Source organism: Platichthys flesus, chromosome 19, assembly GCF_949316205.1.
Source record: "Platichthys flesus chromosome 19, fPlaFle2.1, whole genome shotgun sequence".
Lineage (NCBI taxonomy): Eukaryota > Metazoa > Chordata > Actinopteri > Pleuronectiformes > Pleuronectidae > Platichthys > Platichthys flesus.
In genome coordinates, this window is record NC_084963.1 from 1,509,140 (window position 1) to 1,531,336 (window position 22,197).

The window sequence follows — 22,197 nt, forward strand, 5'->3', positions numbered from 1 at the left end:
GAGGCGGAGAAGTCGGACCGGTCCGGCAGGTTTCCAGCGGGGCACAGCAGCGCAGGCAGCGGGGGAAGGAGGGCGGGGAGCCGCAGGAGAACCGTCTGAAAGCAGGAAGGAGCAGACAACATGGTGCGGTGACCCAGCGTCCGGACTGCGACTGACAACCGGGATTCTTCTTCTTACTCGATAGAAACCGATCCACACATCAGGTGAGAAGCGTCCATCGTCCACATGAACCCGAGAGAGAGAGAGAGAGAGATTAACTCTACAAACACCTGGAGGAGGACCGGAGTTTCACCTGGGCTGCTGCTGCACCTCCTCCTCCACAGTCGCTCCTTTTTAATTGTTCTGACAACTTGATTTAAACACGTTGAAACAGATTTTTACTCTTTTCTCTTCGGTGTCGGGTCAGAAGGTCTCACAGAACCAACAGGTTTCACTGTGAAATACTAGAAAATCACGTAAAACGTCTGAAATGTGAGAATAAAGTGATTGAGGACGAATTTGAAATTTGAATTGAATTGAATTTGAATATCAGCAAATATTGACACGAGACAAAGAGTTGAGAACACCTGGAGGAGGATCTGGGTTTCATCTGAGCCGCTGCTCCTTCACCCCCCCTCCCAGTTCCCTCATGGAAATCCTGTCCAGAACATAATTTTGTATTTACACACTTGCAAATTTGACATTGTGAGAACTTTGGCTTTCATCGGAACGTTTAGACTGTTTCCTAATCCAAAACAAAATTCCTAGAACCTGTGAGCTTCTTTCAAATTACCTGTTAAAGTAAAGTCATATTGTTGAGGGTCACTAAATAGGATGGAATGGACATTTCCTGAAGAACTAGTGTGGAACAAGTTGACCGTAGTACAAACGCCTCTTGTTCAATATAGGTCAACAAGCTGCAGCCTCCATCATGATCATCTAGTCAAATCAGGTTCCTCATAAACTGTAGTGAAGCTGTGGGATTTACTGCTGCGTTAAACTGTGGTGTTGATTCAGCTGTACCTAATAAACTGACTAGGTGAAGGAGGCGTGTCCTGATCACAGCCGCCACCTGAAGTCTTTTGTAGGAACTATGAGTCTTAATGAAAATGTCACGCAAATTGCATCCTTCGATTTTGAGAACATTTGTTATTAAAGCTTCAATCCATGAGTTTCTGTTTCCAGTTCTCCTGGTGGTGATGTCATTCAGAGAGGTAGTATGAACAGTAGAGATCCGCACGTCGGTCGTTTCAACAAAATAACGAATCGAAACCCAAACTTATCAGAAACATCTTTTCTTGGTTTGGTCCTTGTGCCCATTTGCTAACATGGAGGGGACGGGTTCAATGAGCTGTAATACATCAGCCGGCCACCAGGGGGGCGGTTCAGACGAGTTGGTCTCTTTTCGGGAGCTGTCGGTCTTCAGCAGAACGGTTGATGGATACTTCTGATCAGATAGGGTCGTGTGGATCCTCAGCCACACCCTCTCGCTCTCAGCTGTTGTGTCTGAACACAGTGACGCATCAAACCCAACTCCGTGTTTCTCCACAAACAAGCATCTCGTCTTCTGCTGACAGGGCACCTCTGAGTCCTTTGCTTAGGGAAATGTCGGCCCCCTCATGGAAATGGTCGAACTCGAAAACGCTGAGGGAGAATTTGAATCGTGACTTCTGAGGCAAATGGAGGGAAGGTTGATCCGAGGTGAAGGCGTCACTGCAGCCGTTTTAAACCTTCAGACGTTTTCCATACGGACCACACGGTTGATTTCCTGTTTGAGAAGTGTCCTCACGTCTTCGGGTTCCTTGGCTTCATTTTGCATATTGTGAGGAGGATCAGCTTCTCCTCGACCCGGTGCCGAGACTCTTGTACCGAGAGTCGACCACAAACTACCCTCAAGAACTTTCTTCACATAGTTTGAAACGTGCACTGAACTCCGGAGGATCATCGGACGTTCTTCGTATGTAAGATTGCAAATGCCCCCCCCCCCCTTGTCTGAACGCTCTGGAGATTTCTGTTTTGTTGAAACCAAATCAGCAGGAAAATGTCACTGACGTCTGTGAAGGTTTGACCCCAAAGTTTGAGGACATCCTCATCTTGCATGAACCTCTAACTCGGGTACAGTAGGTGCCTTGCTCCTGGGCTCTGGCAGTGTGGGAGGACATGTTGCAGTAGTAGCTGGTGTCTCTGGGGTTTGTCTGTCTGGACTCCAGCTGTGAGCAGAAGACTTCAATAAGACACACATGCTTCTGTTAATAACAATATGCACCAGTTGTGAAACCAGTAGCAGATTAATGGTTTTGTCTATAATGATAAATCTCTCTTGATATTCAGAATCATCACAGGATCAACATGATCCTCGTTGTTTCTGTTCCAAACTGAACCAACAGGAAATATCAGCAGAGGTGTTTTTGCTCTGTCATTTCCAGGGGGCGGGGCCTGAGTGGCACCGGCCTCAGCTGGAATGTGATTGGTCCCTGAACATGTTGGTCGACTCTTTACTGAACATTACAACCTGAGACATTTGTTCTTTTGTTTTAAACAAAAAAACAAGTCTTACATCCCCCAGTTTAAAACACTATAACTTAAAATTAACTAGAAATAATTTGTTAAATGACTGTCTGATAAATGTGTCTGATATGTTTTTGCTCAAAGCTTTGGAGCCAATGTCAAAATGAGATATGACTTTACTGAATAAGGAATTGTACTTTATTAAACATGTATTGGGTCCCCCTGTTTGTTATGTGGCCCCTGAGTGAGGAAAAATCCTACCTCCGCCTCTGGTCAACAATGATTAATAGAAGTAAACAAACTCCTAAAGTAATTATCATTAAAGCCACATGTTGTGTTGTAGTATAAAATAATAGTTGACCTAATTATTTGACCAACACTGTTTGAATGAGGTTTGAGCTCAGTGTCACAGAACAGACCCCCCCCCCCCTCAGGTGCTGCAGATCTGTTCTCGCCCGCCCAGGAGAATACTTCACATTTCAGTATTTCCTCTGGCTTCAGTCACGAGCAGGTTCTCGTCTTGAGAAACACTTCAGATTTTAAAAAGCCATTTACAGGATTTTCTTCTGGAGGTTTATTTTCCATTTATCACTTTGAACTCAGGACGTGTCAAACGTTTAGGGAAATTTGTTTAAAAGATTTGCTTGTGGATTTGTTTAGGACCAATACTGATCCAGGGAGTAAGCAATTTCCCAAAATAAATCATCTCTGTGTTGTTCCGATAACGAAATGTACTTGAGTCTGATATTTTTCCATTTCACCATCAAATGAATGATAAATAACTCTGTGAAAGGCTCATATCATTCAACTTATAAATAATAGGTTGAAATAATAATAAATCGGTCGGGCTCCATTTAAAACTTCAGCTAAATGCAAAGAAAGTAAAAAGATTTAGTGAATAAGGAAACGAATATTAAAAGATGTTTTGCAGAATTCCTCAATAACATGATTGAATAAAGTGGTTTGGCTCTGGGACATTACACTTTGGAGTGGATCAGGAATCTGCTTCACTTCCTGTAACAATGTGAGATAAACGTTTTCAACACTTTCTTGAATTTCTAAAGAAATTACACAAACTTAAGATTAAGATGCAGTTGTTGTCCCGAACCTTGATGGAACAAATTAGGCTTATTTCAGGGCAGATATTTGAGTGAGTGAGTGTTACTGTGTGAATTGGTGATTTTGACTGTTGTGTCCTCTATAAGTGTTATTTCTATTTCTGGGATATTTCATTCCATTTTATTAATGGTGAATTTACAAACTTGTGGTATTTAACAAATATAATTCTTGAGATTTCATTGACACACCAGGAGAAATGAGAGACTCTACCTCGCCTGCTCTTCTGAGCACTGAACCTCCTCCCTCCTCTCAGGTTTCACTGTCGTGTCTCAGGTATGTTGTCCCACTGCCGGAGCCCCTCCCCCCGCCCCCACCCCGCTCATTGTTGTTGCCAAAGCGACGCCCTGGCCCCGATATCAAAAACCTGTTCTCCGGGATGAGAGAAACCTCGCTGTCCTGCTGCCGCCGCCACCGCAGCTGGGCCTGCGATTGGTCGGTGGCAGAATGGCGAGCGTCCTCGGGGGAGAAGCAGTTCTTTTTTAACGAGGCTGTTTACCGGCGCTGGTGCATGTCGCGGGGGGGGGGGGGGGGAAGTGTTGACCAACGTGTTTTCAAACTTATTAATTTACTTCAATACAATAAGCACTTCCTGTTTTTTAACCCCCCTCCTCGGGTTCATTAATTCCTCTCGTAGCAGCTGCTCTCTAACCTGATCGTTCAGGCCACTTTTCATCCTGCAGCCACACTGTGTTTGTCAGATCTGCTGCTGGTGTCCAAACTGCTCATAAGTTCTAGACCCACTAAAACTGAGAAGTTTGAAACTGACCTTTAGTTTGAAAACTCCTGGACGAGCAGAAACTGAGATGTTTGGAAACTCATGGATCTTGATCTGGAACAATAACATTTAGATGACTTATCTCTGAGTTTGTGTAACCTGCTGCATCTTGATTGAATGCAAGTGGCTGTTGACTCTGTGTGTCGTTCTCCCTCTGATACGAGTTCGACCAACGCTTCCTCCATTTAATCTTTTGTTTCCTGTTAGAAGTTCGTCACTCTGCTGCCTGATCAGCTTCTTCCTGGACTCAGAGAACCCTTGTTTGCTTCCTTCTTCCCACATGATTCAGATTTCACATTCATTCTCCTCCCTGGTCACGTACAACCCCTCTGCAGCAGCCCCCCCCCCCCACACCAGGAGGGGATGGGGGTGAGATTCTATCAATTCAGCTCCGTGGTTTCTCGTCTCTGTTCGCCCTCTGGAGTCTGATCTAATTAAGTATTTAAACTAAGAGTTTTACTGCAGCATCAGGTAAAAAGGATGAACTGGGTTATTTCCACACTTCCTATCTGAATTGGCACTTAAAGGAATGAGCACATTTAAAAACATGTTACTATAAAATACATAGATTGTTTAACTTAGTGACTGATTTATTTTCTCATTCAATCACTTTGTTATTTGGACTAAACATCCTATGATTACATTTCTGGTTTTTCCAGTTTAATAACTCAATCATTTGACCTTTACCCTTTACGGGCGCGGTGTATTTTTAGTCTCCCTGGCGTGCCGGGCATTCCTCCAGTGATGACACTTTTCTAAAGGAGCGTCGCAGCCGACGTTATATTTAGTCGTCTTTTAGGTGTGGTACATTGTTCTTCTGTCGGATGACGACACTGAGCTAACACAACTCTGAGTGAAGATTGGATCTCAGGGGAAGACGTGTGATATTCAGATTTGTCCTTCAGTCCAGTGGAGACACTGACACCTGACGTCCGACTCGTCAACACGACTGTTGATCTTTATGAAGTTGGAGGTTTGTTGTGTCTCTCTCTCTCTCCTCCCTCCCCCTCCTCACCGAGCCTTCCTGTGCAGACTTGTGTGACCACCCCGAGCTCATTCAGTCAAACTGCAGTTTCTTCACATGACGTTTGCTTTAAAGCAGTTGGTTGAGAAACAGTTAAAGTAGCTGAAGGTCTAATTTCACAAGTTTTCATTCGTTGATATTGGTCCACATCCTCTGAAAGCGAATGCAAACAGGTGAAACAAATGAAATAGAGAAGTACCAACAGAAATCATGGATGGGGGGGGGCACTAGATACACCATTTCAGTAAATAGTGTATTTAGTGATGTTTTCAATGGCCTCAAACATTGAAGCAGCACAATGAGCCTTTACACTGGTTGGAACTTTACTGCAGATATGGATTAAGGTTGTGAAACGTTGATGATGAAGTTGCACACAACAACACAACACACAGGCTGTGGAGGGACGGAACATGGGTGTGTCACATGACCACAGACACACAAAACAACACAAGGTGTTTGTGCATTAAACATGAAGCTGATGGGGAAATGTCAAGTTAAACACCAGGAGCCGTTAGACAGGATTTCCCAAGAGACAGGTTCATTACATCACTGGTCACCTGGGGGGGGGGGGGGGGGGGGGGGGGTCATTGAAGTGTTTGACTTAACTTTCTCTGGAACGATAACATTGGATGATGTGTTTTCAGGAGTATGACAGAAGCAGTTAGCATTGGTGCGTTTCACGAGGTGAACGTTACACGTGTTGATCCGCTGAAACTCTTTTTGTCTTTTCTCAGAAATAACCTGAGGTGCAAAGATGAGTCGGCGGTTTGCGCCGTCCCTGAGGCCGGACGATGAGGTCATGCCGTACAGTGACGATGAGACGGACGATGAGCTGGAGGTGAGCTCGGAGGAAGAGGAGGAAGAAGAAGTGGAGGCACCAGGAGTCCCACAACCTCCGGTGGAAGCTAAACCCAGTGGTGAGTCACTGATCTGGATGAGAGGATGGAGATGTGCACAGCTGAGCACGGAGGGAACAAACATGGCTCCGTCAGAAGAGAGAGAGAGACAAAATTAACTTATCACATTCTGAGGATTAATTCAAGAATGACTGTTTTGTTCTTCAGAGATCGGTTGGAAGGTGAAAGCCAACGACCGACCGTACCACCACCTGCCGGAGTTCGAGAAGAAGGTCTTCCTGTGCATCAAGAAGAGCAGATACTCTGTAAGTTCACATGAAGGAAACTGTTTATTATATAAAGGCACATGGAGTCGACTCTTCATCATGAGGACTTCTCTTCTGTTGAAATCATCCGTCAGGCGTTAGATCCAATTCCAGCCTTTTTGATTCAGTTCATTTCTAAAATCAATCAACCTGCTCCATTTATATATTCACGATTTAAAACTTCCTCGAGAGGCGATGAGATGATTTGTCCAATTACTTACAGAAATATAAACTTACTTTAATAAACTTTGTTGTATCCTGTATCTGAAGGTTGATATTAAAAGTCTGTGAGGGATTTTGAAAGTTGAATATTTAACATTTCGTGAGACGATGACGAAAAGGGAATAAAACCCCAACGAGGAAGTGTCCAGTTTGTTTCCTCGTGACGTCACTCCTCTGTTTGTGCTGACTCATCTCCATCAGGGCTCCCGTGTTTAGATATGCATCCACCTGTTAATGCCTCAGTTCTGTTGTTAAATGATGATTAATTAGGAACAGGGATGAGAGGTGGGACGAGGAGGAAGCTGTGCTTTCTGTAGATCTTCAGTTCGTCTGTTCCACCGGTGGAGTTGACGTCCTGTGAAGTTCTCTGTCCGGGGACGTGAGGCTCCAGCTCTCTGGAGTGACTCAGGGACTCGGATCAGTGCCTTTGTTTTGTTTCAGGAGCTTTTGTGTTTTCTCAGCAGAGGCTGAAACCCGATCGTCCAGCAGGTCGACCTGTGTCTCACTCAAAGACACGTAAGACGGAGTGGGAGGAGGTGGAGCTGAAGCCAGAACATGTTTCGAACAATTTGATCTTTAAATTTACATCTGAATCGATCCTCCTTGTTGTTCCTGCTGATTTAGTTTGTATTCTCTCCACAGGGAGGTCGTTTATTTAACTTGTCATCAGTTTCCCAGACGCTCAACTTTATTTAACCAGGAAGTTCCCGTTTGGATTCTAAATCACTTCTTCCTGGAGTCCTGGTCCAGATGAGCAGCAGATCAAATAAAAGATTCACGTATAAATAACGAATGCTGACAGATGCAGTAACGTGTGAATCGTAATGGCAGCGATGGCCGACCCCGTGCTGATGATCTCTGCCGCTGTGTGTTCCTCGTGCAGGGAAACGCCATCAAGACGTACAAGTACAACGCCCTCACCTTCCTGCCCCTGAACCTGTACGAGCAGTTCAAGCGAGCGGCCAACCTCTACTTCCTGGGTCTGCTCATCCTGCAGGTAGAGGAAGGAGCGTGCACGACCCGAGTTCTCATTCACAGAAAGACACAGATCATCCAGAGCCGCCATGTTTTCTCTCCTGTCAGATTATTCCAGACATTACCACGTTGCCCTGGTACACGACCCTGATTCCCCTGGTGGTGGTGCTGGGAGTTACGGCCATTAAAGACCTGGTGGACGATCTGGTAAGAATTCTACACACATGCACGGTTCTATGTATTTAGATCTATAACTAGAGGAGTTTACTGACTACTCGTACGTGGTCATGTGATTGTACTGGTTGACTATTCGATGTAACTGGTCTTAATGGGGAGTTTTGTTTCTCAGGCGCGACACAGGATGGACAAGGAGATCAACAACAGGAAGAGCGAGATCCTGCTGGACGGCAGGTCGGACCTCATTTCATATTCTGACAGCTTTGAGTTTAAAAATCATGAAATCTCTCTCCCCCCCCCCCCCCCCCCCCCCCCCCCATGTTAAAGACTGATCTGCTCTTCTTCAGGTTCCAGGAGACCAAGTGGAGGAACATGCAGGTCGGAGATGTGGTCCGTCTGAAGAAGAACGACTTCATTCCGGTACCTGGACGTTCATGTAGAGACTTGTGTTGCACATTGTGTTGTTGATCACTTTATTCACACGTGTGTTGTGTGTCTGCAGGCCGACATCCTGCTGTTGTCCAGCTCCAACCCCAACAGCTTGTGTTACGTAGAAACAGCCGAGCTCGACGGGTAAGTGTCCGTTTGACTTTCCACCTTAAAGGACACACACACACACACACACACACACACACACACACACACACTGATTCTCTCTCATCTCTTTTGATGTGAATATGAAAGTTCTGTAAATTTAAAAGCTCAAAGTCCAGAGCTCCTGAAACTCTTCTGCTCCACATGAGATTCAATAGTTACTGTGATAAATAACTTTTTTATGAAGCTGCTCACTCTGGTTTGAACTGTAAAATCAAACTGATGAGTCATCACCACGGCTGGAGACCTGTGTGTGTGTGTGTGTGTGTGTGTGTGTGTGTGTGTGTGTTTGATCAGTGGTTTCATTCAGCGTTGGGTCAACACTGATAAGAGGAAGGTAAACAAGTAAAGAGCTTCTGGAGAGAGAGACACCTCGTCCTGTGACACTGAACATTCTGCCACCAAGAGGGAAACGCCTTCATGGAACACTCCGGTCTTCACTGATGGAACCAACGCTCAGCTCATTATATTATTAACAGATGTGTTTATATATTAATGTGTAGAAACTTGACTTGTGTTTTAGTTTCCTGAGGTTGTGTTCTCCTCTCCAGTCGTTCAGTCTCTTGTGTTTTAGTTTCCTGAGGTTGTGTTGTCCTCTCCAGTCGTTCAGTCTGTTGTGTTTTAGTTTCCTGAGGTTGTGTTGTCCTCTCCAGTCGTTCAGTCTGTTGTGTTTTAGTTTCCTGAGGTTGTGTTGTCCTCTCCAGTCGTTCAGTCTGTTGTGTTTTAGTTTCCTGAGGTTGTGTTGTCCTCTCCAGTCGTTCAGTCTGTTGTGTTTTAGTTTCCTGAGGTTGTGTTTTAGTTTCCTGAGGTTGTGTTGTCCTCTCCAGTCGTTCAGTCTGTTGTGTTTTAGTTTCCTGAGGTTGTGTTGTCCTCTCCAGTCGTTCAGTCTGTTGTGTTTTAGTTTCCTGAGGTTGTGTTGTCCTCTCCAGTCGTTCAGTCTGTTGTGTTTTAGTTTCCTGAGGTTGTGTTGTCCTCTCCAGTCGTTCAGTCTGTTGTGTTTTAGTTTCCTGAGGTTGTGTTTTAGTTTCCTGAGGTTGTGTTGTCCTCTCCAGTCGTTCAGTCTGTTGTGTTTTAGTTTCCTGAGGTTGTGTTGTCCTCTCCAGTCGTTCAGTCTGTTGTGTTTTAGTTTCCTGAGGTTGTGTTTTAGTTTCCTGAGGTTGTGTTGTCCTCTCCAGTCGTTCAGTCTCTTGTGTTTTAGTTTCCTGAGGTTGTGTTTTAGTTTCCTGAGGTTGTGTTTTAGTTTCCTGAGGTTGTGTTCTCCTCTCCAGTCGTTCAGTCTCTTGTGTTTTAGATTCCTGAGGTTGTGTTGTCCTCTCCAGTCGTTCAGTCTGTTGTGTTTTAGTTTCCTGAGGTTGTGTTGTCCTCTCCAGTCGTTCAGTCTCTTGTGTTTTAGTTTCCTGAGGTTGTGTTTTAGTTTCCTGAGGTTGTGTTTTAGTTTCCTGAGGTTGTGTTCTCCTCTCCAGTCGTTCAGTCTCTTGTGTTTTAGTTTCCTGAGGTTGTGTTTTAGTTTCCTGAGGTTGTGTTTTAGTTTCCTGAGGTTGTGTTTTAGTTTCCTGAGGTTGTGTTTTAGTTTCCTGAGGTTGTGTTGTCCTCTCCAGTCGTTCAGTCTGTTGTGTTTTGTCCTCACAGAGAAACGAACCTGAAGTTTAAGATGGGTCCCAGAGTGACCGACGAGCGGATGCAGGAGGAGCAACAGCTCGCTTGCTTCAACGGTAACAAAACTACAAGATGTCAAACCGCTTTTTATTTATCTAAATTAAAAACACATTTCTATTTTGAAATTGGAACAGAAAACACAAGTTTATTAAGAGACACAGATTTTTTTTTTTTTATACACCCACCACAAATAGAGGAACTCTTTCTTGCGGTGCCAGTAAATAAAGATACGAGCTCTCTCTCTTTTTGATAAGGTTTGTAGTCATAGATAAGAATTCAGATAAAGTCTGTTTGTCTGATGAAATGTTCGTTACGCAAGAGTTTCACAAGCGTTTTGACTCGTTTCATTTTGAAGAAGAGAAACAATACATAATCCATTTATTATTAAGTGTGGACGGGGACTAGAACATTTTATTTCATAATTATTTTGTATTTTAGCTTTTAAAATGTATGAGAGGAATATTCTTGAAGTAATTTTGATTAAGTTGAATTAAACTTGTGTACAATTTGCCACCTAAGTGTTTATTTAATTTATGTTAGAGCCAGTTATGTGTTTGCAGCTTTTGACAATAAAATGTAATTGTACTTTTTATACCGACGTTTATCTCTCAATACTTTGTAGCTCCACTTGTTCATGCTTCCCAGTAGATGAACCCTTTTCTGTTTCTAACTCTCTCTGATCTCCTCCGTGTCTCTTTGTCTCTTTGTCTCTTTGTCTCCTTGTCTCCTTGTCTCTGTGTCTCCTTGTCTCTTTGTCTCTGTGTCTCCTTGTCTCTGTGTCTCCTTGTCTCTGTGTCTCCTTGTCTCTTTGTCTCTGTGTGTCCTTGTCTCATCGTAGCTCTGATCGAGTGCGAGGAGCCGAACAACCGTCTGGACAAGTTCATGGGGACGATGACGTGGGAGAGGGAGCGCTACCCTCTGGACCTGGACAACCTGCTGCTCCGCGGCTGCAAGCTGCGCAACACAGAGGAGTGCCACGGCCTGGTCATCTTCGCAGGTGTGTGTCTGTGTGTGTGTGTCTGTGTGTGTTCAGATCAAATAGCTGATGAATTTACACTAACTTTGAACATTGATCTATAAGAGGTTATCGATGGTTAATGGTACAAGTGATCCGTATTCTCACTGCTGTGTTTGTGGTGAAGGTGCCGACACTAAGATCATGAGGAACGGAGGGAAGACGAGGTTCAAGAGGACGAAGATCGACGAGCTGATGAACTACATGGTTTATACAGTGAGTTCAACCAGTGGTCACATGATCAGGAAACAGTTTTACCTCTGTGTCATTAAGGTCACGCGTCAGCAGTGATCTGTACTATCAGATTTATATTGTATGCAACGGAAGAGATTTGTTTATATTTAATGTTCGTAATTCAGTTTCTACGACCTGTTCCTCAGCGTGTGTGTGTGTGTGTGTGTGTGTGTGTGTGTGTGTGTGTGTGTGTGTGTGTGTGTGTTTGTGTGTGTGTGTGTTGACCCTGTAGATCTTCGCCGTGCTGCTCCTCATGGCCGCGGGTCTCGCCATCGGTCACAGCTACTGGTACGAAGAGATCGGCAGCAAAGCGTGGTATCTGTTCGACGGCAAGTACCAGAGCGCCGCCTACAGAGGCTTCCTCAGCTTCTGGGGTTACATCATCGTGCTCAACACCATGGTGCCCATCTCTCTCTACGTCAGGTCAGTGAGACACACACACACACACACTCGTCCAGATACTCAACAATAACTTGTGTCTTTTTGCAGTTTGGCCGGTGAAGCATCGTGACTCACACAACGTTTAGATGTTTATTGTGACTTGACGAAAAACCCGGCGCAGCTTCAGTCTAATGAGAGAATTCCAGCAGGAGCTTTGCCTCAGTGAGAAAGCGTCAGACTAAGTTGTGTTGTGTGTTTGCTTTTTGTTCAGTGTGGAGGTGATTCGTCTGGGGCAGAGTAAATTCATCAACTGGGACCTGCAGATGTATTACGCAGAGAAGGACACTCCAGCCAAGGTACAATCCCAAAGATTGAAGACTGTATTTTCACTTTTTGATCAAAATGTTCACAAGATTCTGTGACTTCTTTTTAAATTAGGAAAGAAATAATTCATCTTCCCGAAAATGTGTCATGAATTACATATTATTGCAAGTGAACTTTTATAAGATGAATCATGGTAATAAATACTAAATAATAGTAATAAGATAAAATGAGCAGCACTAGAGTAAAACTGTTATTAATAAAATATACAAAAAGGATCTAAGAAATCAGCACAAAGACGTAATTTAGAAAATATAAATATAAATTTTAAAAACAATCTTTATTTATAGGAAAAAGTTAAAAACAGGAAAAACCATACAATTACATATTCTTGCAGATGAACTTTTAAAAGATGAATCTGGGACAGTACAATAAAAGTAAAAAGATCAAACGTACAGGAATATAATTAAACCCGTATTTATACAATTTACACTGGGAAAACTAATTTATAAGATATAGATATAATGTGAAATGTCCTTTTGCAGGCTCGGACCACCACGCTGAACGAGCAGCTCGGGCAGATCGAGTACATCTTCTCCGACAAGACGGGAACTCTGACTCAGAACATCATGGCGTTCAAGAAGTGCACCATCGCTGGACGCAGCTACGGTACCGAGCCGCCCGGCGTCTTTTCACACTGACGCACAATCACTCTCCTCATGCACCTTTCAAACACCTGGCTCTAAGATTGTGTTCAAGCAGGAAGTAGAGTTGTGTGTTTACCGTGTGTGACACCGCCTTGTTATCTGAAACATTCAGAAAGAGTCACGCAACATATTTGTGTTGTAATTATAGAGTTCAGTTTCTTTACAGGAGAGAACAAAGGAACAAAGCAACGCCGTGAAATTAAATAATGAAACTCACACGGAACTGATGTGAAATAAAACTGATAAAGTGCAAAGAAGAAAACGACTTTTGTTTTCTGGTGATGTCCTCAGGGACCCCGACCACAGCCGAGGGGGTGACGCTGGACCGAGGACGGGTGAGACATCACAGACACTGATTTAGAGTTTCACAATAAAACAACTGACATGTGACTAAAGTTAGTTTGAGCTTCGTTTGTAGAAGAAGAAAACTTGTTATACCTGGTTAAGACCAATACTTCAGTTGGGTACTATAAACTGCATGTACTGGTGCTACTCTACCAGTTTAGTATGTACTTGTATAGTGTACTAGTATATAATAATAGTTAATCTTAAAACAATCATCCACAACATATATATTTGTATGTATAGAATACTGGTATTTATCGTATGTAGTATAGTAAAGTGTGTATGTAGTTTATAGTTTGTTGGACTGATCCCCGTCTGTCCCGCCCCTCGTCAGCCGGTGGACTGGAGCTGGAACCCTCTCGCTGACAGGAAGTTCCAGTTCATGGATCATCAGCTGGTCTCTGTGGTCCGATCCGGGAAAGACCGAGACGCGTCGGAGTTCTTCAAGCTGCTGTCGCTCTGCCACACCGTCATGGTGGAGCACAAAGACGGTAACCACACCCCCCCGGGCCTGTGATTGGCTGTGGCGCCTGTCAGTCAACCTTTAGGGAGGACTGGTAATGAGCTCCGCCCCTCTCTCAGGTGAACTGGTGTACCAGGCTGCGTCTCCTGATGAGGGCGCTCTGGTGACAGCCGCCAGGAACTTTGGCTACGTGTTCCTGTCCCGCACCCAGGACACCATCACCATCAAGGAGATGGACCAGGAGACCACCTACCAGATGTTGGCGCTGCTCGACTTCAACTCGGACCGCAAGCGCATGTCCATCATCTGTAAGAGGGCAACACAAACACACAACTACACACACACACACGCACGTTCAGGTTCAACTATCTTTATAATGGAATCTTCAATTTCAGTTTTTTTTAAATAAAGAAAAGTCCCATTTCTCTGATTCCAGCTTCTTAAATGTGATTTATCTTCTCCACAGTGAAGTGAATGTCTCTCTCTCTTCTCTACAGTGAAGTGAATGTCTCTCTCTCTTCTCCACAGTGAAGTGAATGTCTCTCTCTCTTCTCTCACAGTGAAGTGAATGTCTCTCTCTCTTCTCCACAGTGAAGTTAATGTCTCTCTCTCTTCTCTCACAGTGAAGTGAATGTCTCTCTCTCTTCTCTCACAGTGAAGTTAATGTCTCTCTCTCTTCTCTCACAGTGAAGTGAATGTCTCTCTCTCTTCTCTCACAGTGAAGTGAATGTCTCTCTCTCTTCTCCACAGTGAAGTGAATGTCTCTCTCTCTTCTCTCACAGTGAAGTGAATGTCTCTCTCTCTTCTCTCACAGTGAAGTGAATGTCTCTCTCTCTTCTCTCACAGTGAAGTGAATGTCTCTCTCTCTTCTCTCACAGTGAAGTGAATGTCTCTCTCTCTTCTCTCACAGTGAAGTGAATGTCTCTCTCTCTTCTCTCACAGTGAAGTGAATGTCTCTCTCTCTTCTCTCACAGTGAAGTGAATGTCTCTCTCTCTTCTCTCACAGTGAAGTGAATGTCTCTCTCTCTTCTCTCACAGTGAAGTTTCCTGATGGACGGATTCGTCTCTACTGCAAAGGAGCCGACACGGTGATTTATGAGCGACTCTCCCCCAACACCCGACACAAGGAGAGCACCCAGACGGCTCTGGATGTGAGTTCACCTTCTTCCTCATTCACACCAACGAGTTTCACACCTGCAGGATGTTGTGTAGAAACATAAACGTGTGTGTGTGTGTGCCTGGTTGTCGTTGCAGATCTTTGCCAACGAGACCCTGCGGACGCTCTGCTTGTGTTACAAAGACATCAGCGCGTCGGAGTTCGAAGCCTGGTCCAGGAAACACAAAGAAGCTCAGGTGTCCATGAGCGACCGCGACGCCGCCCTCGACCACGTGTACGAGGAGATCGAGAGCAACCTCATGGTGAGAGGGAACCGCCCACATACAGAAGGAACCCCTTTTAGACGAATGTCGCAAATTTGCCTCAAACCCCATTCCGGTTTTAATGCCGAGGTGACGATTGTGCCTGATGGTGCAAATACTACACATACCAAGGAAGGTAATGGAAGCACTCAGCTGCCATCTAGTGGTCGGAGTGGGAAATACATACTAGCCTCTTGGGACTGTGCAGCTAAGTTATTTTGAGGTATTAAGCTGTATTTGAAATACTGTGACAGAACAGAAAACATATGTTGTTCAATTTCAAGCAAAAGCATCAATATAATAATCTACATACATAAATTTGTTAAATTAATGTTATGCCCATTATGGCTAATGCCGCTAATTGGCCTCATACCCAAATTGTATCTATTGTATATGCTATATTGAAATTAACAATCTCCACTTAATTTAGCATCTGTATGACAGGCCAAAAACACAATCATATTTTTTTTTATATATATGGACTTTAATTCAGACATTAAGGTGTTAACTTAAATCCTTAAGTACAAGTTTGGTGTCCGTGGAGAATTTGTAATTTTAATAATAATCACAATTTATTTTCAAATAAAAAGTTGATTGGGGCGACGGCCATCGAGGACAAGCTGCAGGACGGAGTTCCTGAGACCATCGCCATACTGGCCAAGGCCGACATCAAGATCTGGGTCCTGACCGGAGATAAGAAAGGTAACAGAGGAGAGTCTATTCCCAAGATGCTACGAGACAAAATAGAATACCACTTAAAATACCAATGTTTTAATGTTTTCCTCCAGAAACGGCAGAAAACATCGGATATGCTTGTTCACTGTTGACAGACGACATGGCCATCCACTACGGAGAAGACGTCAAGTGAGTGGATTCAAAACATCTCAGCTTGTACAGAAATCCAATCAGAAGTATTTATTGCCAAGTAGGTTTACACCCACACGGAATTTGCTCTGGTTATTGATGCACACAATGAACATAGAAACATAAAAACACAATAAATACAACACATCAGAAAAGCAATAAAAATAAACTATATATATTTACTCACTGTCTACTTCTTATTTACTCTTTACCCTTTTTCTAATATTTATACAAAGTAACATTCATTTAGACATAAGCGTATCTAAATAAAATGTGTATATATATATATATATATATATATATATATATAAATAAAAGATATAAAAAGTGAAGTGAAATGCAAAACACTTGAACCGAAGTCAGCTGTTTCCTGCTCTCGGTTGAATTCCCTCCTCAGCCGTCTGGTTCCAGCTGGTTTCAGGTGGTTCCAGCTGGTTTCAGCTGGTTTCAGCTGGTTTCAGCTGGTTTCAGCTGGTTCCAGCCAGTTTCAGCTTGTTTCAGCTGGTTTCAGCCGGTTCCAGCTGGTTCCAGCCGGTTTCAGCTGGTTCACAGGTTATTAATGAATTCCTCTGTCTCCAGTGAGAAGCTGACTCTTCGTCAGGCCAACAGGAGAAACCAGCCCCCCCCCTCCCGTCTCAACAAAAAGAAAACTCCGGAGCCGTTCTTCACCGAGCCGGGGAAGAACGCCCTCATCATCACCGGGGGATGGCTGGTGAGTTCCCCTCAGGACCAGTTCTCCGTACGACCAACATGGTGGATCGAGCTGACCTCTGGGGTTTCTCACTTTCTTAGAACGAGATTCTGTACGAGAAGAAGAAGAAGCGCCGCCGCCTGCGTCTGCGTCGCCTCGGGAAGAGGACGGCTCCCAACAACCCTCAGGACGGACAGCCCAACGACGACCGGGAGAAGGAGATGAGACAAGTACACGTTCAGCTCTGAGCACGGAACCTCCAGATGTTCTAGCCGCTGAGCAGACCATGTTGTAACCGCTGTTTGTCTGCAGGTGGACTTTGTGGACATGGCCTGTGAGTGTGAAGCCGTCATCTGCTGCCGTGTGACGCCCAAGCAGAAAGCCAACGTGGTGAGTTTGGTGAAGAAGTACAAGAAGGCCGTGACGCTGTCGATCGGGGACGGAGCCAACGACGTGAACATGATCAAGAGTAAGAGCTGAGTGAATCCCTGCTTTGACCTGAACGCTCCTCAGAGCTCCTCTGACCTGTCTGCTCCTCTGACCTGTCTGCTCCTCTGACCTGTCTGCTCCTCTGACCTGTCTGCTCCTCTGACCTGTCTGCTCCTCTGACCTGTCTGCTCCTCTGACCTGTCTGCTCCTCCTCTGACCTGTCTGCTCCTCCTCTGACCTCTCTGCTCCTCCTCTGACCTGTCTGCTCCTCTTACCTGTCTGCTCCTCTAACCTGTCTGCTCCTCTAACCTGTCTGCTCCTCTGACCTCTCTGCTCCTCTGACCTCTCTGCTCCTCTGACCTCTCTGCTCCTCTAACCTCTCTGCTCCTCTAACCTCTCTGCTCCTCTAACCTCTCTGCTCCTCTGACCTGTCTGCTCCTCTGACCTGTCTGCTCCTCTGACCTGTCTGCTCCTCTGACCTGTCTGCTCCTCTGACCTGTCTGCTCCTCTAACCTGTCTGCTCCTCTAACCTGTCTGCTCCTCTGACCTCTCTGCTCCTCTGACCTCTCTGCTCCTCTGACCTCTCTGCTCCTCTGACCTCTCTGCTCCTCTAACCTCTCTGCTCCTCTGACCTCTCTGCTCCTCTAACCTGTCTGCTCCTCTAACCTGTCTGCTCCTCTGACCTCTCTGCTCCTCCTCTGACCTCTCTGCTCCTCCTCTGACCTCTCTGCTCCTCCTCTGACCTCTCTGCTCCTCTAACCTCTCTGCTCCTCCTCTAACCTCTCTGCTCCTCCTCTAACCTCTCTGCTCCTCCTCTAACCTCTCTGCTCCTCCTCTAACCTCTAAGATCTCCTCTAACCTCTCAGATCTCCTCTGACCTCTCTGCTCCTCCTCTAACCTCTCAGATCTCCTCTAACCTCTCAGATCTCCTCTGACCTCTCTGCTCCTCTAACCTCTCAGATCTCCTCTAACCTCTCTGCTCCTCCTCTAACCTCTAAGATCTCCTCTAACCTCTCAGATCTCCTCTGACCTCTCTGCTCCTCCTCTAACCTCTCAGATCTCCTCTAACCTCTCAGATCTCCTCTAACCTCTCAGATCTCCTCTGACCTCTCTGCTCCTCTAACCTCTCAGATCTCCTCTGACCTCTCTGCTCCTCCTCTAACCTCTCTGCTCCTCCTCTAACCTCTCTGCTCCTCCTCCTCTAACCTCTCTGCTCCTCCTCCTCTGACCTCTCTGCTCCTCCTCCTCTGACCTCTCTGCTCCTCCTCCTCTAACCTCTCTGCTCCTCCTCCTCTGACCTCTCTGCTCCTCCTCTAACCTCTCTGCTCCTCCTCCTCCAGCTGCAGACATCGGCGTGGGGATCAGTGGGCAGGAGGGGATGCAGGCCGTGATGTCCAGCGACTACGCGTTCGCCCAGTTCCGTTACCTGGAGCGCCTCCTGCTGGTGCACGGGCGCTGGTCCTACATCCGGATGTGCAAGTTCCTGCGTTTCTTCTTCTTCAAGAACTTCGCCTTCACCCTGGTTCACTTCTGGTACTCGTTCTTCAGCGGATACTCGGCTCAGGTCAGCGGAGACTCTTAAACCTCGGCATCATGTGAACGTGTTTTCCTCATGAGTCCAGTCGTGAGCGTTAATATTCTTTAGGATCTTAAAGTTAGTAGAATGAAGTATTGACTGAACTGGATCCACGAAATGGACCCAAACAAAGTGATTCTTGGATTTATCTTTGATCCGTTTTCCTTGTTCGGTCGGGCCAATCAGATTTTATATCCCATAATGCATCATGTTTCCACTGATGTCTGCAGGTGGCCTACGAGGACTGGTTCATCACACTCTACAATCTGTGTTACAGCAGTTTACCTGTTCTGCTCGTCGGACTTCTCGACCAGGTAAGAAACACCAAACACTTCATGTGTGTGGAGAAGGAGAAAAGAGAAACTCATCTAGAACCTCTTCCTCTTCCTCCTCCTCCTCCTCCTCTTCCTCCTCCTCCTCCTCTTCTTCCTCCTGCAGGACGTTAATGACAAACTCAGCCTGAAGTTCCCGAAGCTCTACCTTCCCGGCCAGACGGGGTCGATGTTCAACTACAAGAACTTCTTCATCAGCTTGTTCCACGGCATCTTCGTCTCGCTCATCACCTTCTTCATCCCGTACGGGGCCTTCCTGCAGACCATGGGCCAGGACGGAGAAGCTCCCTCTGACTATCAGTCCTTCGCCGTCGTCCTCGCCTCGTCTCTGATCTTCACCGTCAACCTGCAGGTCGGGCACATCGTGTTTTACATTCTTCTGTGAACCAGAAAAAAGTTGACGATGCAGTGAGGAATAGAAACGATTGATTCACTTCCTCCCCTCGTCTTCATCAGATCTCTCTGGACACCTCGTACTGGACCTTCGTCAACTGCTTCGCCGTTTTGGGAAGCATCGCCATTTACTTCGGCATCGTGTTCGACATCCACAGCGCAGGGATCCACGTCATCTTCCCCTCGATCTTCACCTTCACCGGTCAGAGCACATTCACATCGTCTGGGCTTCCCCCCAAAGAGCTTTAATCACACTGGTGTTTGTTCAGCTGTTGGTTTTAATTGGTTATTTGATGATGTGAAATGTTATGATTGACAGCTGAAACATAGATTTATGCGATTGAAGTTCAACCGGCCTCTTCCCTCCTCTGACGTGTTGTACGTTTTGAAGGTGTGTCCTCGAACGCCCTGCGACAGCCCTACCTGTGGTTGACCATCATCCTGACCGTGGGCATCAGTCTGCTGCCCGTCATCTGCATCCAGTTCCTCCATAAAACCATCTGGCCGTCTGTTGGAGACAAGGTGAGACCTGCAGGGAGTCACGGGTTTGATTCCCGGCTGGTGGGACCATTAACAGTGTCCCGTCTCTTCTGAAATGAGTCTTATGAAATTAAGAGTTTCCAGTGTAACTCGAGTCTTTCCCTTCGTCCACCAGGTGCAGAGAAACAGGAAGAGGTACGAGATGGAGATGTTGCAGGATGAGAAGAAGAAGAAGCCGCCGGTGTTCCAGCGCGGCCAGCGCTCCCGTCGCTCGGCCTACGCCTTCTCTCACTCCCGGGGCTACGCCGACCTCATCTCGTCCGGGAGAAGCATCCGGCGGCGAGCACCGGCCCGGGGCGGCGCCCAGGACAGCATCAGGGAGTTTCCACAAAGAGAGGCAGAAAACATCTGAGGAGCAGGAGAGACGGAGCAAAGGGACGGAGGAGGAGGAGGAGGAGGAGGAGGAGGAGGAGGAGGGTTGTAAATATTTGGGATTTTCATTTTATCTGTGGCGTCGCAGCTGAATCGGTCCCCGACGGGACGTCTGGAGCCGGCTCAGCTTGAAACCTTCCCTCGGGAAACTCCAGCACTTTACGAGGGGATGAACAAACGTTGCCGCCTCCTGAAGTCGCTCAACTTTTAGAAACGAAACCAGCAGCTTCTGGACCAAGGAGCCGATTTGCAGGAAGTCGAATGAAGCGTGTGACCTGGACGCCACTGCCTCCGGCTCCTCCCTCTGCACAGGAGCTCAGAGGAACCCGCCCAGCGAGGAGATGGCGGCCGGGCACCGGGTCCAAGCCCTGCAGTCGTCTTCGTGACTGACAACGTTGTTTAACTCAGGATTTTAAAAATCAAAGCTTTGTTTTTAGTCAGTTTTTTCCGGATGTAAAGACGCTGTGATACTTTTAAAGGTTCAGTTCTTGCCCTGAGGTCTGCACAGCACTTGATATGAGGCTGTTTTATTAAATCACAAGATTCCAGTTAATTTGTCCGTTAGTCACGTGAAAGCTGAACATGTCAGAGGATCCTCTTTTTAATGTTTTATTATGAATAATGGTGGGACCTGATTATACCGGATGTTATAAAGTGCATTAATTTAAAAATAAATTGTGAATAGTGCTGTTTTCTCCTCTGCTGTGTAGAAGTGGCCTTAGAGGTGTGACCATGCCCCCCCCCCACAAGTGTCTAAACTTCAGTGCTTCTTACTTCTAAAGGGGAAAGTTGGTTTATCTTTTTATAAACATTTGTTCTTTCTTTTCTCTCCTCAGAATTAAGCCACACGTTTAGAAGGTCGTTAAAAATTGGGATTACTTTCTGTGTGTGTTACTGTTTGTTTACAATTTACCCAAGAAGACATTTGTTGTGTGTGTGTGTGTTTGTGTTTTCATCTTATCTGCTGAACAGTGCGAAGCCGAACCTGACACGCTCTGACTGCTCCTGTGTTTGATTCCTGAATGAATGGAGTCTGTGACGCTGTCCATGGAACCAGCAGCAGCTCGGCCTCTGATGGGATTTTAACGTGTGGTTGTTAATAAAAAGCCGAGGGCACATCTAGCAATCTGACACGTGTTTCGAACTTTATTGTGGACACTGACACTGGACTTTAGAATAAACTACCACTACTGTTATTCTAAAGTTGGACCAGGTGTTTTTGCAGGGTGACACTGATGAAGAAGAGGATGAGTCTCCTGATGAAGAACATCAGGACTAGGGTTGCCAACTCCCTGAAAAATAAAAAGGGGCCCCTCATTGGCCAGCCGACCCGATGCCTTCACCCTTCCTGGTGTGGTGATTTTTTTTTTTTTTTTTGCCCCTTTTTTTTTGTGAGTGAAACAGTTTTTTTTTTTTTTTTTAACTATTTGACCCTGAATTGAATTGGATGCATATTTTTGAGTGACATGAACACATGGAAAACAAATTATTCTCCAGCAATTCACTTTAATAATAAACTAAATTAGCTGAATAAAATGAGAATCTTTCTTAGACAGAAACCTGTTTTGCTTAACTTAAAACTGTGTACATTAATATAAAACAATTCAGGGTCAAATAGTTAAAAACAAAAAACAGGTTTCACTCATAAAAAAAAAGGGTGAAGGCATCGGGTCGACCGGCCAATGAGGTGTCCCTTATTTATTTTTTAGTGAGTTGGCAACCCCACCCGGGAAAGACCCGGCAGAGACCCGGCTAGCAGGTTAGCATGTTAGCAGTCCCGCTTTTTAACTATAACTTTATTCCTGTAACTTTTAGCTTCAACAACCTCAGCTAACTTTTTTATTCAGTTAACTAACAGTTAAACGATTTAAGTTGTTTTTAGCTGTATCACCCTAAAAATCTATTAGGCCTAGATTCCAATCCT

General features: G+C 45.4%; 1 protein-coding gene across 1 annotated transcript; it reads left to right on the plus strand.

Annotated features, from left to right (window-relative positions):
• The first annotated feature begins 4 nt into the window (after nucleotides 1–4).
• On the plus strand, nucleotides 5–21,404 carry atp8b1 (ATPase phospholipid transporting 8B1). Its single transcript, XM_062412602.1, has 30 exons — nucleotides 5–203; nucleotides 6,140–6,322; nucleotides 6,470–6,567; nucleotides 7,673–7,786; nucleotides 7,873–7,971; nucleotides 8,114–8,175; nucleotides 8,289–8,361; nucleotides 8,444–8,514; nucleotides 10,165–10,247; nucleotides 11,030–11,188; nucleotides 11,334–11,422; nucleotides 11,673–11,863; nucleotides 12,093–12,177; nucleotides 12,688–12,811; nucleotides 13,141–13,184; nucleotides 13,529–13,685; nucleotides 13,777–13,965; nucleotides 14,696–14,808; nucleotides 14,912–15,076; nucleotides 15,667–15,778; nucleotides 15,865–15,940; nucleotides 16,520–16,652; nucleotides 16,733–16,861; nucleotides 16,944–17,100; nucleotides 18,401–18,624; nucleotides 18,867–18,950; nucleotides 19,075–19,320; nucleotides 19,425–19,563; nucleotides 19,753–19,883; nucleotides 20,017–21,404. Exons 2-30 carry the CDS (start codon nucleotides 6,160–6,162, stop codon nucleotides 20,251–20,253), a joined length of 3,747 nt encoding a protein of 1,248 aa, XP_062268586.1. The 5' UTR covers nucleotides 5–203; nucleotides 6,140–6,159; the 3' UTR covers nucleotides 20,254–21,404.
• Nucleotides 21,405–22,197: the final 793 nt, after the last annotated feature.